General features: G+C 43.4%; 1 protein-coding gene across 4 annotated transcripts in view; it reads right to left on the bottom strand.

Annotated features, from left to right (window-relative positions):
• PCYT1B (phosphate cytidylyltransferase 1, choline, beta) overlaps positions 1 to 12,990 on the bottom strand; it is a 42,427-nt gene that overhangs the window by 2,779 nt on the left and 26,658 nt on the right. For 3 of the 4 annotated variants that reach the window (XM_035317436.1, XM_035316659.1, XM_035318985.1), the window contains 5 exons: positions 12,708 to 12,824; positions 9,390 to 9,541; positions 8,378 to 8,456; positions 5,079 to 5,287; positions 2,712 to 2,900 (listed from right to left, as the gene is read on the bottom strand). In XM_035317436.1, coding sequence (XP_035173327.1) covers positions 2,712 to 2,900; positions 5,079 to 5,287; positions 8,378 to 8,456; positions 9,390 to 9,541; positions 12,708 to 12,824 — 746 coding nt within the window. The remainder of the gene's footprint in view (positions 1 to 2,711; positions 2,901 to 5,078; positions 5,288 to 8,377; positions 8,457 to 9,389; positions 9,542 to 12,707; positions 12,825 to 12,990) is intronic. The other variant, XM_035318240.1, reaches the window with a different exon arrangement.

The following is a 12,990-nucleotide window of genomic DNA, read 5'->3' as shown; positions in this document are numbered from 1 at the left end:
ACGTTGACGCTCCTCTGCTTCACCAAACAGGCACCAACGGGGCAACGTAAGCTTTGTCCTGTAAGCTTGGCTTTCTCTCCACTAACCTGAAGTGCAGCTGTCTGCTCCTAAATGTCTGAAATGGGCTGAATTTAGTCCCACTGTTTTCTGCTTCCACGGAGCCCCGTGTCGACCACGAGGGACCAGGCTGTGCTGTGCTGCTCGCTCAAGCCAGCGCAGAAGTTTCATGCCACGTTAACTGTTGTTGTTTCTGACACCTCTGTGACTCTCCCAGAAAAATACGCACGGAGACTTGTACAGGTGGGCTAAATTGTAAGCGAGTCGCATACACCTTTGCAGTTCGGAAACTGACGTTCTCACCTTTTCCAGAAGCTGCTGGATTTTTGTGGGTTACGTGGCCCTCACTTTTAGAAAATTGATGCCAGCATAAAGCAGATTATAATGACTATTTGTGAAATAATAATAGCGTATTAATGGAATGCAAATTGCTCATCTAGGAAGCTAGCATGCCCATAACGATTCCTGTACTTTTAATGTCAACATTAAAAGCAACATCTAACTAACTGTGATACGGCAAATTAATGTTAATAACAGTTTTGACACTAATAGCAAGTTATCATTATTTTAAAAGTCTTTCCTGCTGCAAGGCTCAAACTGATTTAAAAAAGCCACAACACCTTTCAGCTCGCTGTCACTGATGCTTTTCCTGCAAGAGTACAAGATTTCACTCCTCTCGACACTTCCAGGCTTTTTCTTAGCAAAGGTCTCTGATTGCATCAGATTTCCCGCTTTGTGCTGCGGACACTACCTCAGTAAACACCCCAACGTCCCCTCAGGAGACCTTCACGGAGCAGCTTTTCTCTTGCAAATTGAATTCCGTAAAATATTTATCTCTAAAGGTTTTTTAAAATGTTCTCAGTGTGTGTTGTTGAGGGGGTGCAGCAAAGTAATAGGATCAAGGCTTTGAAATTCTCTTCTCTCTGCACAACCAAGCTCATCCCAGCCCCTGTGGGCTTCACGCGACCTGTCAGCATTCTGTTTGTTCAGCGCCTGTGGCCATAGGCCCATCTCCCCATTGGGAACGCTGACTTGCGATCAGCACCCTCTTGGTGCGGATGTGGTCAATGCAGCTAAACCTGGGCTACTCATCAAGAGAGTTTAGTCTTTGCTTTCCAAAGGAAAATGATCCCACTAGTGAGCAACTTGCCAGAAGGCCGAGGGTTCGTCTATAAGCAGAAGCTCTGCTGAGATCCTTCCAACACAGTGTGCTATTCATGCTGCTGTGGTGTTCAAGTATGGGCTGATAAAAGTAAGGTGAGAGACCATTATGTGTGTGTTGGCTTTTTAAAACTACCCCAACAGTACCTCCTTCGCACCAGTCCCAAACTGTTTTCTTCTGGCTTGCCTCCTCTATTGACGTTTTGTCTCCAGCTGTAATCCATAAGCAGTTAAAGCTGTGCGCAATTCTCTTGCAAAGGGTTTGCTTTCAAGTGGGGAGGGAGCTGCCTGTCTGCACACCACAGTGTGGAAAAGTGCCTCTGAAGCAGCCTGCTGTTCTGCTGAGTATGTGTCTTACTCTTCTCCCCTCAGCTTACTCTGCATCGCTTGCTGCTCGCCTCCCTGCTCCCACACATTTCCTGCGACTGAGCCAAAGCTTCGCTTGGAACTTGCAACTGAAACACCACATCTGGGCTCGTGCCTGGCTTGAGGGGTTTGGCTGGGGGCTGGGCTTTCGCCAGAAAGCCCCTGCACAGGGCGCTGCTTGGGAAAGGACCAACACCCACCAAGAAGGGCTGAGAAGTTCCGTACAAACAAATGGCAACTTTTGCATTCAAATTAAGCTTCGCTGCTGGCTTCAAGCTACCAATAGGAAGTGTTACAACAAAACAAAGCTGCTGAATGCCTGACAGGCTATCAGAAATGAAAAAAGGAGGCCAGGACTGTTCTGGGGCTCTGGGTTGTCACCAACTCACCCTCTCATTGCGTGATTTTAGTTTGAGCAATTAAGGCCTTTGGGTTTCTCCCCAGAACGATACTGTTCAGCCTCTCAGCTGCCCTCCCAAATCACTGCAAATTCTTGGTAAATGGGCGCTGGGGCGCTAGCACATACCATGGACTCCTTCAAAAGTGCTTCTCGGCACTCAGTCAGGTGACCCTGGCCACTAGACAAGTACAATCATTTCTCAGAACTTTCAATCGGTAGTTTTTAAAGTTAGATATTTGTCACTTTCTATTGTTGAATGCAGAGAACGAATGGAACAACTGAACTTTTCAGCGTTGCTGTTTCCCTCACCAGCTTCAGGGTATAGTTTCTCTCTGACGTCTGTGTGCTCCCAGTTAGTGCTAAGGGGGAAAGCAGACTGCGCTACCCTGCTTGCTAGTACGTGGCTGTTACGCAGCGCTACTGAGTGCGGCGCCGTACCCAGCACTGCAACTTATTTCACAGCAAGGCATCACCCTGGTAAAAAAATATTCTATAAACAATAAGGATAGAAGTTGTCCCGAAGAAGCGACAGACATGGCAAATCCTCCTGCTGCAGTACTGGCATGCATTATTGGATTAAACAAGCAGGTTTGGCATTAGCCTACTTTGCTGGCTTTCAAAACAAGGGCTACAGCAAAAGAATTTGCTCTTGATCTGTGTTACAGGGGATAAATAATAATAATAAAAAAAACAACACTCAGACTTCTGGGGATGGCAGAACACCTACCAAAGCTCCATCAGGTCCAAACAGCTCTAAAAAGTTGCCGATAAATTCCCTGGACTTTTCTTCCCATTTCTGAATGAGGTCATGGCTCTTCTCTTCCACCTTGTTAACAAATTCTTTTGATTTTTCTTCCACATTCTTTACTTTTTCTTTCATTTTGTCCACTTGGTTTTGAAAGCGGTATTTCTTTTCCTGTTTTAAAAGTGTGGACAGAGATTAATATGTAGGGATTTGGGAATACTTAGGCACTGAAAGTAGAGGAGAAGAAAAACATCTCATGAACGTATCGTAATGCACGTGGCCTTGGTTAACTGTTCTCACGTCGTATTTATATACACAAATTCAATGTATGTGTAAGGAAGCGCAGGGAGTACATACTGAAAATAACGTTTTACGCAATCACTACCTTTATTCCACTACGTGACTCTTTACACATTTGCAAACTGAATGCAAAGCTGAAAATTTGAAAACTTTGTGAACCTTGTGAAGGATACAAGTGAGAAATGAACAGCTCAAACTTTGTAGCAAGCAAAAGGCAAATCTCCCTCTGCTTCCCACTGCTGATTGCCAGCCTGGATGTTGACCTGGTCCCAAATGCCTCTTTGGTCAGACTTCTGCAGAGCAGAAGGAAAACTCTGTTCACCTCAGAGCCTGGCACATACAGGAGCTTCTGACTGCAACAGAAAGATGGGCGCAGGCCAGTGGTTTGTGGCCAGAAACTTTGTAGAAAAGAGAAGAAACTCCTAATTGCTCGGTAGCGCAGACAAAGAGAGGGAAAGAGGAGATAATGTTGGGACGCTCTCAATGTTGGGACGCACCTGGCCAAGCTTCTAAAACACTTCAAGGGTTAAAGGTTTTTTGTTCTGAAATGCTTCTGTGCTCCACAGAAGTACAGTATACAAAACTACCTAAAGCTGTGCCCCTGGAGATGGTATGATCTTCAGAGCAGCACAACTCACTATCAGCTTTTCATTTCCTGCAAACTTGATTTAATTGACCCTTTACTTTCAAAATACATACTGATTATGGCTGGGGGGAGGGGGATGGGAGGGGGATATTCTAGCTCAAGAATCACTAGAAAAAAACATCTTTGCAGGCCACAAAGCCAAACAAAATCAATGAAGTCCAAAGAAACCTAACTCATTTTGCACCTAGTAAGTAACCGAGCCTTCTTTTACCTAGGAAGCAAACACTTTTCTGTCTTAGTGAAATCTCTTTTTTTTTTTTAATTTTTATTTTGAAACACAAATGCCTCTGGTGAAAAGTAGTATTTCTGTGTTTTACTTACTATAAACTAAATAACCAAATGTCCAGAGGGACTTCAGAAAGCATCAGACAAGAAGCCTAAGATATGTAACAGTATCTTAACCTCACAATAGTTAAAAAGTGACTTTAAGATCCACCACGGCATCCAGCATGCCCTAATTTAAGGGATATTTGCAATAGTGAACCTTATGGGTGGAATACCTGGAGCAGAATTGTTTAGAGGTGTAGAAGACCGAAAAGACGTGCAGCGAAATAAATATTTATGCCGTGTGCCGTCATTTATCTGCCGGATTTCAAAACGAGAAACAAGTAAATAAAATCCTAATGACGTGACGCAATTTAGTCCTTCACAAGGGGATTTTCCAGCTCCAGAGAAGAGGGGAATGCACCTATGACCTAGCCCAATCACAATGAAGATTTCAGTAATGTAGGGACTAGAAGTTGGGCCTCGGAACAGAAAATGGAGGGAAGCCAACTTTCATTTCTGCTGCTTTATGGGAGAGCAAGGTGCAGTTCTGTATGTGGAAGCTGCATAACTTGAGCTGCTATATTTTTCTGAGAAACCCTTCCAAAGAGCACTCTTGCCCTACCTGTCGTGCTACATACTGTGTCTTCTGATCTCTTCAGCATCATTTAAGCATTAACTTCCTGACGTACTTCCTTGTGCTTTAAAATCGATTTTAGCTTCCTCTAGTTATCTCATGTCTCGGATGTTTTTGTTTTTATCTTGTCACTCTGTCGAGAAAGTTTGGATATCAAAATCTGTGCTTTCTGTGCTGCCTTCTCACCATGGGAATAAAGAAACAGATCATCTCTTGGGTCAGTGTTTGAGAAGACTGCAGCTGGGGACTCGATTTGCTTCCTACTGTGTTATTATGTCAGGAGAACAGGGAGCAGCAGCTTTCTTACCAATGTGACAGTGTAAGACAGAAACGAAGCTGCTAATTAATAGGAGTAATTAAAACTATCCTCAGCTTACCATTTCCTTTTAAGTTAAGTTCTTCACAGCTCTGCCTTCTATTTTTAAAACACTTTCTTAGCCTGTATGCTACGTTTGGGGTCCTACGAGAGGCTGTTTGAGAAGTGACTGTGGGTGGTACTTACGTTTATAAAACTAACGTTCAGCTCTTTGGCGGTGTATCCTCGTTGGAGGTTGCGTCGGGCATACACGTCGTAGTCCCGGACGATCCTTGTGATGATATCTGACGTTGAGATGCCCTCAGTTCTCTGCGTTGGTACGAACATCCCTGAGCAAAGTGGGAAAAGAAAGCCAGCTGGGAAAGCACGGCAGGACCGGGCACTGTGGCAGGTAGCTGAGAATGGATACAAAAATGCCTAGCCATAGTCAAGACGATTGCAATTTTGGCCATCTTAGTCCTAGTTTATTTTATCTCCCTCACGTATGAGCTTAGAAAAGGCACTAGGTTGCTACATGGTTCATCTTCCCTCAGCCTGCAGAAAGGCTAGAACTTGCATGGTGTCAGCTGTGATGCAGGAAGGCAGACTGGCTCCTGAGCCAGCCCTTATTTAACGTTATATAGAAGGCTGGGGGGGAGCAGTTGGCCTCCACTCACGCTATTGAACGGCTGTTTGCTGCTCTCCAGCGTGTTTCCACTCTCCCCTCCATTTCTGTGTTGCACCATCTGACAGTCTTTGTTCTGCTGAGTAGAGCAAAGTGGTAAAACAAGCCACGGGCCAAAGCCCCGGAGCACCTTGAGGTAGGAGATGTACACTCTGCACTGTGGCGTGAGATGGAAACACCCAGGAAGTGCTGGGAGCTTGTAACAGGAAGGAGGCGAGTCATGGTGGTGTGAACAAATGTGGAGATGTGTACCGTGAGGACAGGCCATCAGTCTCTACAGCCCATTTCATGTACACCTGGCCATGTTAAGGGGTTGTACAATCACTCTCCCTTCTCCAACTAATAAAACTGGCAATTTATTAACACTGCTTGATATTCCTCAGCATAGCATAGCTGAGGAATATATTGCTCCTCATCTAGACAGGCTCACTTAACCTGTTAAAGCAAGTTACAAAGGCAGTAATAGCAGAATACTAGCTCACCTTGTTCTAGTAGTTATTTAGGGCTACCAAAATTACTTCCATCACTTACACGTAATTGCGAAATTAAGCTGCTGATGAGAGAGAGATAAGTTAAGACTGGAAATGGTTTGGGGGAAAAAAAAGTTCCTTGTCTTAAAAGGATGCTATAGCTGTTGACAAACTAGTCTTCCCACATTCACTTGAAGTAGGCAGCATTGCTAGCCAATTTCACAGGGTTAGAAAAAGAACTGGTGAAGGAATCAAGAAGCTTAGCAGCCTCCTGTGACTAAATGATAAGTGATACCTTCTCTTTATGAACTCTAATTATTATTCTGCTCAAAAATAGATTGTTTTAATCGTGAGCAGCGAGGGTTCCCTGATCACGCTTTTCAGGCATGCTTTAGTCACTCAGGAAACTATTTTTGGAACCCACTTTAAGCCAAAAACCTCTATCGATAGGAGCTACAAGAATTCATTAAGAAAACCCAAACCCTACCCTTGCTAAGCCAAGTGCTGAATTGTTTTCCAGTAAGCGGACAAAGCCACATGTGAGACCATCACCTTTAGTCACTGATTTTGCTTTCATTGGCTCCACGTGTTAGACTGATTGATGTTTTCAAACCTAATTGTTCACAAATGTACAGAGGTTTAGTGAGCACACCGTTGCACAGCTCCCAGCCGTCCATATACTCTCCCACCCATTGACTAGAGTGGGGAAATAGTAGTCCGTGGGAATCTACACGAACAGCTCCACACTTCCCATTTGCTTTTCTGCTTGCTAACAACTCAGTGTGGGAAAATGAGAGTAATGGAACTATGGAAAAAGCACAGATGCATCCACAGCATTGGTCTGTATAAAACAAAATGCCCTATGGGAAATTCATTACCGTCATAACGTTGTTCTGGAACGTTAGCACTACTATGCCACTAGAACTCAAAGCCCTTCCCAAGTAACATTATTCCCATCTTACATCTAACAGATTTCAGTCATACAAGGTTGAAGTCACTTCTCCAGCATCCTGCAGTGACGGACACAGGACAGAACGCGTCTCTGAAGCTGTCAGCTCATATTCTGTTGTGCAAAGTTTGAGTGCCTCATAAGGATGCACGCGCATTACACCCACTCCTAACAAAGGCAGAGGAAGATGTGCCAGGTTTGGGCACACTCCAGCTCAGTTTGATAACAAGAATTGTAACAAGAGTGACACCGAGGGCGCCTGTTCTGTTGTACTGTTAACTCGGCACCTTATAGGCCTAAGTCAAAATAGCTTCCCAGCCTGCACGCAGTCTGTGTGTCCCTCAGTGACCTGTCCTTACCAGAGGCATGTTTGTCCCATTGCCTAGTAAAGGAAGCTGGTGCTGGCTCTGAAGCTGTAGAAAAAGCAGTTCCCAAAGGAGGGTTGTGAGTCTGACACCACAGTGACGTCTGCGTTTGGAAAGCAATCAAGAACTGCTGCTATAAAAAACTTATTCTTTTAGCTCAGGTCAGTACCTGGCCTACTGCTGTCCTTGTATAGCTTGAGAATGTCACTTTGCACTACAAATTATCAGCAGGCAGATTTGCTCTGGAATTCTTTATATGTCCAAAATACATTTTTGTAGACCTGGAAGAGGATGGATTCCCCAGTGTTCAAAGCAGCACCTCCAGGAGCAGTAGAAGAAAGGAATGACCCGTTCCTACTCCTGCACTGCTCATTGTGCTGGGATAGCTGCTGCCTGCAAATGTGCCTAAACATGGTCTCCTCACATTTAATTCAGTTTGCATGAACCAGAGAGAGACAAACTCCTGATGACTTCAGCATGTTCACATTCAATACTGCAGTCAGCCAAATAGCTAAATGGTCATGCCAATTAATTACTCTGGCACTCATTTAAACCACCTGCCAGTGTAGTGAAAAGACCCTCAGTGCAAATCACAAGTGGATCCTAATGATTCCTGAACGCTGACGGTGTGCCTTCCCATATTAAAGACTGTTCTGTGTCAAGGAGTCATCATTCTGTGGTTACCAACAAGTCGCTGCAGTTGGCTGGGCTGCTGTGGGAACCGAACTTGTTTTTATTAGTTCAGAGATCTTAGTTGAGCAACCTAAAATCATTTAAATAAAAAAAGAGAAAAAAGATGGGGCCTCTTTTTGATAGATTTGAATGGTTTCCTGGGGGTTATGGCAAGAATTCAGCCAAGGACATTGTGATTTTGCAAACAATCTTTCTGCTGATGTCAGCAATGCCTACTGTGAGGGCGTACGAGAATGCAGTATTATCTCTGCTGCTTCCTTCTCAGCTGTTGTGGTCAAAAGGCAGTAAAAGAATTTGAGCCAAGGCTGAAAAGAAAGGTGCTAAAAGTGTGAAGTTGCCCTTACCTGCCTCCTTTATGTGCTTGTATACATCATCCGAGCCAGCGGAGGAGTACGGGATGTCATCGTGGGCTACAAAGTCAATCTGCCAGTGAACAGAAGAAGAATCACATGCCACCATCACTGAATTTTGGTTCAATGAGGGGTCGTTGTGGAGGACCAACTCTTTTATTGACTTCAGCTGACTTGCTTTTGACATTCCCATCCTAAAGCCATCACCTAGAATATTGCACTAGATTTAGGCCTAAAACTACTATGTTCTATGATCAGTTAGGAAAGTACAGAAAGCTTGTCTCCAGGAACAGTCATGAACACACTGCTCTGGCTTTCTCTGTGTGATGTTCTGTAGAAAACCTAAGACAGCTGTATCTGCTTTTACTGTTACCAGAAGAGCTAAGTCAAATGGCAAAGCCTTTACTCGCAAAACCACGGAGGCAGGATTATTGATTCTGTCTCCTTAGGGCTGTGCGTATGCACCAGCCCACCTAACAGCTGTCCATTCATCACCCAGTGATGTGGACACTAGTTAATTACGCTTTTGTTAAGACATGTACTGCAAGACAGTCGATGGCATGTAAGAAATCGTATTCTGCCTTTTAGAGGACACGCTGTATTTTTATGTATTCCTGGCCAGTTATTGCACCTGTTGACATTAATTGGAAATGTGCCTTTAATTCAGGACTTTATTAGGGCTTCAGTGATGACATGGTAACTTTACTATCTCCTCATGATCTCCTTTCCTGAATGACAATTTATGGATGATTCTTTAGAGCTATTTTGCCATTCAGAAACCACCCCAGCATTCTGAGAAATCACCTCAGCACACTGAGAAAAAAAGGCAAGAGAAATACAGCTTTTTCTGACAAAGGATAAGGCAAGCAATGCAGCATTCCTAATTTCAGTGACTGGAGTTAACCAAATTAAATAATTTACTCCACCTGATACAGGTTCACAGGCTTGCTGTTATCTTCAACCGTCAGTCTATACAGGGGAGGGAGGGATAAGGGGAGGAACGTACCTTGTGTTTTTCAAGAAACTCGGGTGTCAGCGTCCAGGGTGCATCTCTGATGACCTCATCCACATAGCGACAGTGCCTGAGGGCCTCGTATCTCTCAGTTTCGTTCATCACAGTGAAGCCTTTGAACTTATGAGTTAAATCGTCACTGCAAACTAAAATATGGAAGTATCAATCAAATGGCTCCACCCGCAGTAGAACTTGCTTGACCAGCCATTTATTATTTCCTGATAATTCATTAAGCACTGGGTTATTACAGTTTTAGGGAGCTCCAGGGCATCTAAGAGTTCTGCTCAGAGTTGGCAGGTGCAACCATATGTTTATGAGTGATCCTTCCCTTCTAGAACTGCAGTCAGAGCCTGAGTGAGATACTGTAGGACATCTCAAGTGGTACTGTACATGCATGTTGAGGCAAGTGAATCCCACTACAAGGGGGGGGTTTGGACAATGTTTTATAAATTAACAGAAAGTGCAGTGTCAGCAATCACACAGTGCTCACAAACTTCATGTATCACAAATTGGTTGAGGCAGGAAGGTACCAGGACATCACCTAATCCAACCTCCTCCTCAGAGCTGGGCCAACTACAACAGGTTTCTCAGGGCCACATCCCAGAGATGGAGACCCCCACAGCATTTCTGGGTGTCCTGTTCCAGTGTTCAACCACCTTCACAGTAAAAATGTCTGTTCTTACATGAACAAAGTTCTAAATGATTAATTTGCCAACACAGCTTTAAATCATAGCAGAGAAGTTTCTCACTAAATAAACACTGACAGAAACACAGGCCGTGGCAGTTTTTATAGGAATCTGCCTCTGAGTTTAGCTTCGAGTTCAGCAGATTTCATAGAAAGAGAAGTAAGGTTTGTGCCATGATCAAATGGGAAATTGCAGAAGGAAGCCTCGTGGAAAGGCCTGGAAGAAGCTATGTGCTCTAGTGGAAAGAACAGTGAAAAGCTCAGGAATGCTGCATCTTTAACTCTGGATGTACCAACGCCATATCACGTATTGCTTTTAAATTGATGGGGAGGCAATGTCCATGTTACTGGGGGACTATAAAAGCTGGCTGTTATCCTTCTACCCACATAATATTGCAGAAGACGTCGTGGCCTGTCCCTGTAGCTGTAACTCTGTCTGGCATTACAGCTACAATAGCCATTTGATGCCCCCGGCAGAATAGTTTGATACATCCCCACAGGTCAAACCCACGCCTTTGGGTCTCACTTTTCTGCGACACCTGGACAAGCAGTAAATGTACTTGACAAATGATAAATGTAACATTATTAGTGCTGCAGGAGAGTGTGTCAGCAGCCCTGTAGCTGCTGCTTCTTTCTAATTTGAAAACATCAACCTATCAGACAGGGCTCTGACAGAGACGCAGCCTTTTTTGAGATCTAAAATGCATGTTCTTGCTGTGATGGTAATGAAGGGCCTTTAAAGTAGGAAAAATGTAGGAGGGTTTAGATAGCCCTGGAGTTTGTGCAAAATTCAAAGTCAAGTAATAATATATATGTATTTCAGCTAGCTAAATGCTACTCTATCCTATTATGTCATTTTTGATGCCTGCTGACAAGAAATTTAATGGAGATCAAAGCATTTGCAGTAGAAACATCCCTTCTGAGATTGCATTTATATTTCTTTACAGACTTTATATCATCCTAAAGCTACCCTCCTCTGGAAGAAAGAGTCTGCTAACATTACTGGAAAATAGTAATTTTTGCTTGAATTCTGTAGAAAGGTTTTATTTCGATTTTTGATTACTATTTATTCATGTACAGTGCAGACACAATATGTCTGTATTTCCTTTTGATTCTGTCATCCTGCTCTAATGACTGATTTGAGAAGGTATTAATACCTTTAAAAAAAACAACTTAGCTCCAAATAATTATTTTCACAATAAGAAATAAAAAGGATTGGTTGTGGTGCCAACCAACACGTATGACACCAGTGCTTTTGCAGCACAAATTGTATGTGGGTGTGGAAAAGAGCCCATTTTATAAACATGTTAAGATACAGTGCATTGCTGGGAAAAGGTATTGATGAGTGCTGGCTGCTTTGCCCTTCACTCCAAAACTAAAGGGCGAAGTGGAGCTATGCCGCAAAATTCAAAGGAGCTAGACTTTTGCCCCGAAGCTCCGTCCCAGATCTGTGACACTGCGACTCCACTCCCCTCCCTTTAAAAATGAAAACAAAATCTACATAACTTTCACTTTTTTAAGCCTCGTTCTATTGCACCTCCACATGCTTCTTCTGCAAGATACCTGGCTCCAGAGAGAAACAGGAGTCCTATTTTTTTCCTTCATAACACAGGGATGTTGTTTCCCTTCCAGGAAGCTCCATTTGAATTGACACCATTCGTAAAATTAACAGTTAAATGTAAGATCATGTTTATATGGAGATTTTGCCTTTCTTCTGTGTTAGTTCTTTTTTGCCCTCCTTTTAACTGATTTGGGACAAAGATACAAAATCATGTATTTATAAAGTGTCTGAAGGTTGCATTCACATTCTCTTTATCATCATTTCTGTATGCGTTTGAGCAGCAGCTGAATGTTGCTGTGCAATGTTTATGAGAGACATATCTCAAACCCAAAGGTGCAGGGAAATTGGAATGAAATGCATGTTCATGAGGCCTCACGAGAGCAGCGTGTGCACAGCCAGCTAAGCAGGAAACAGTCACTCTCCCTCCGGTGACTTCTCTGGCATATACCAACTGCTGAGCATCTGTTAGCAAGCCGCACAGCAAAAAAGAAGATAGTTGTGGAAAAAAAATATGAAAAGAAAGTAACCTGCCTGGGGACACTTGTGAGTTGAAAAATATGTTCAAATCATAACCTACATTTAGGTCTCCAATCATAATGGTCTGAATTTAGCTTCTCTGCTGATGTTGAAGGTTGGGCCTGCAGACACAGTACTGACCCAGCAGCCAGGGGACGTGGGCTGTGTCTGACTGGCAGAAGGACTGAAGAGCCAGAAATAAATGAGTGGTTGATCTCATTCACTCATCTCCATCTTTGAACAATTTTGAGTGAATAACTGAAAAAGGTAAATTATTCATATGGAGCTATTCTAAGCTCAGAGTCATGCAGGCACCTGCTTTAACTAGAATGGGAATTGTGCCTGTGCTGCTGAGGGCAGAATTTGACTTTTACTTTAATTGATTCAATTAAAGACATAAGTCAAGGCAAATCGCCTATAGAAAGCCCCCAGAGTGAAAGTAGCATTCAAAGTCATAGTGTATAAACAGCTGGGGGTGAGAGCACAGCAATAACGCTTATGCTGAAGCACAGAAGCAAAACTCCAGCGCAAGAAATAATTCTGATCTTACCTCCTACTAATAAGTAGCTATTTGGGAATAGAGTTTTGGCTTGCATAAGAGCTCTAGCATGGCCAGAGTGGAAGAGGTCAAATATCCCATCTGCATATACTCTGACAGGTCTGTCAACTGTGAAGAAAGAAACACAACAGTGATTTTCCAGACCCAAAACAAGTTGCACTTCATTCTACTGGACAGGTTTTTGTTCCCAGATAAGATCATTGTGGAGATTTAACCCCGTTCTGATATTCAAAACACACCGTGGGTGAACTTGCAGTGTTTTATACTGCTTATA

The sequence above is a fragment of the Oxyura jamaicensis genome, chromosome 1 (genome assembly GCF_011077185.1).
Source record: "Oxyura jamaicensis isolate SHBP4307 breed ruddy duck chromosome 1, BPBGC_Ojam_1.0, whole genome shotgun sequence".
Lineage (NCBI taxonomy): Eukaryota > Metazoa > Chordata > Aves > Anseriformes > Anatidae > Oxyura > Oxyura jamaicensis.
The sequence above is the reverse complement of the archived record's forward strand: the minus strand, read 5'-3'. Positions and strand labels throughout refer to the sequence as shown.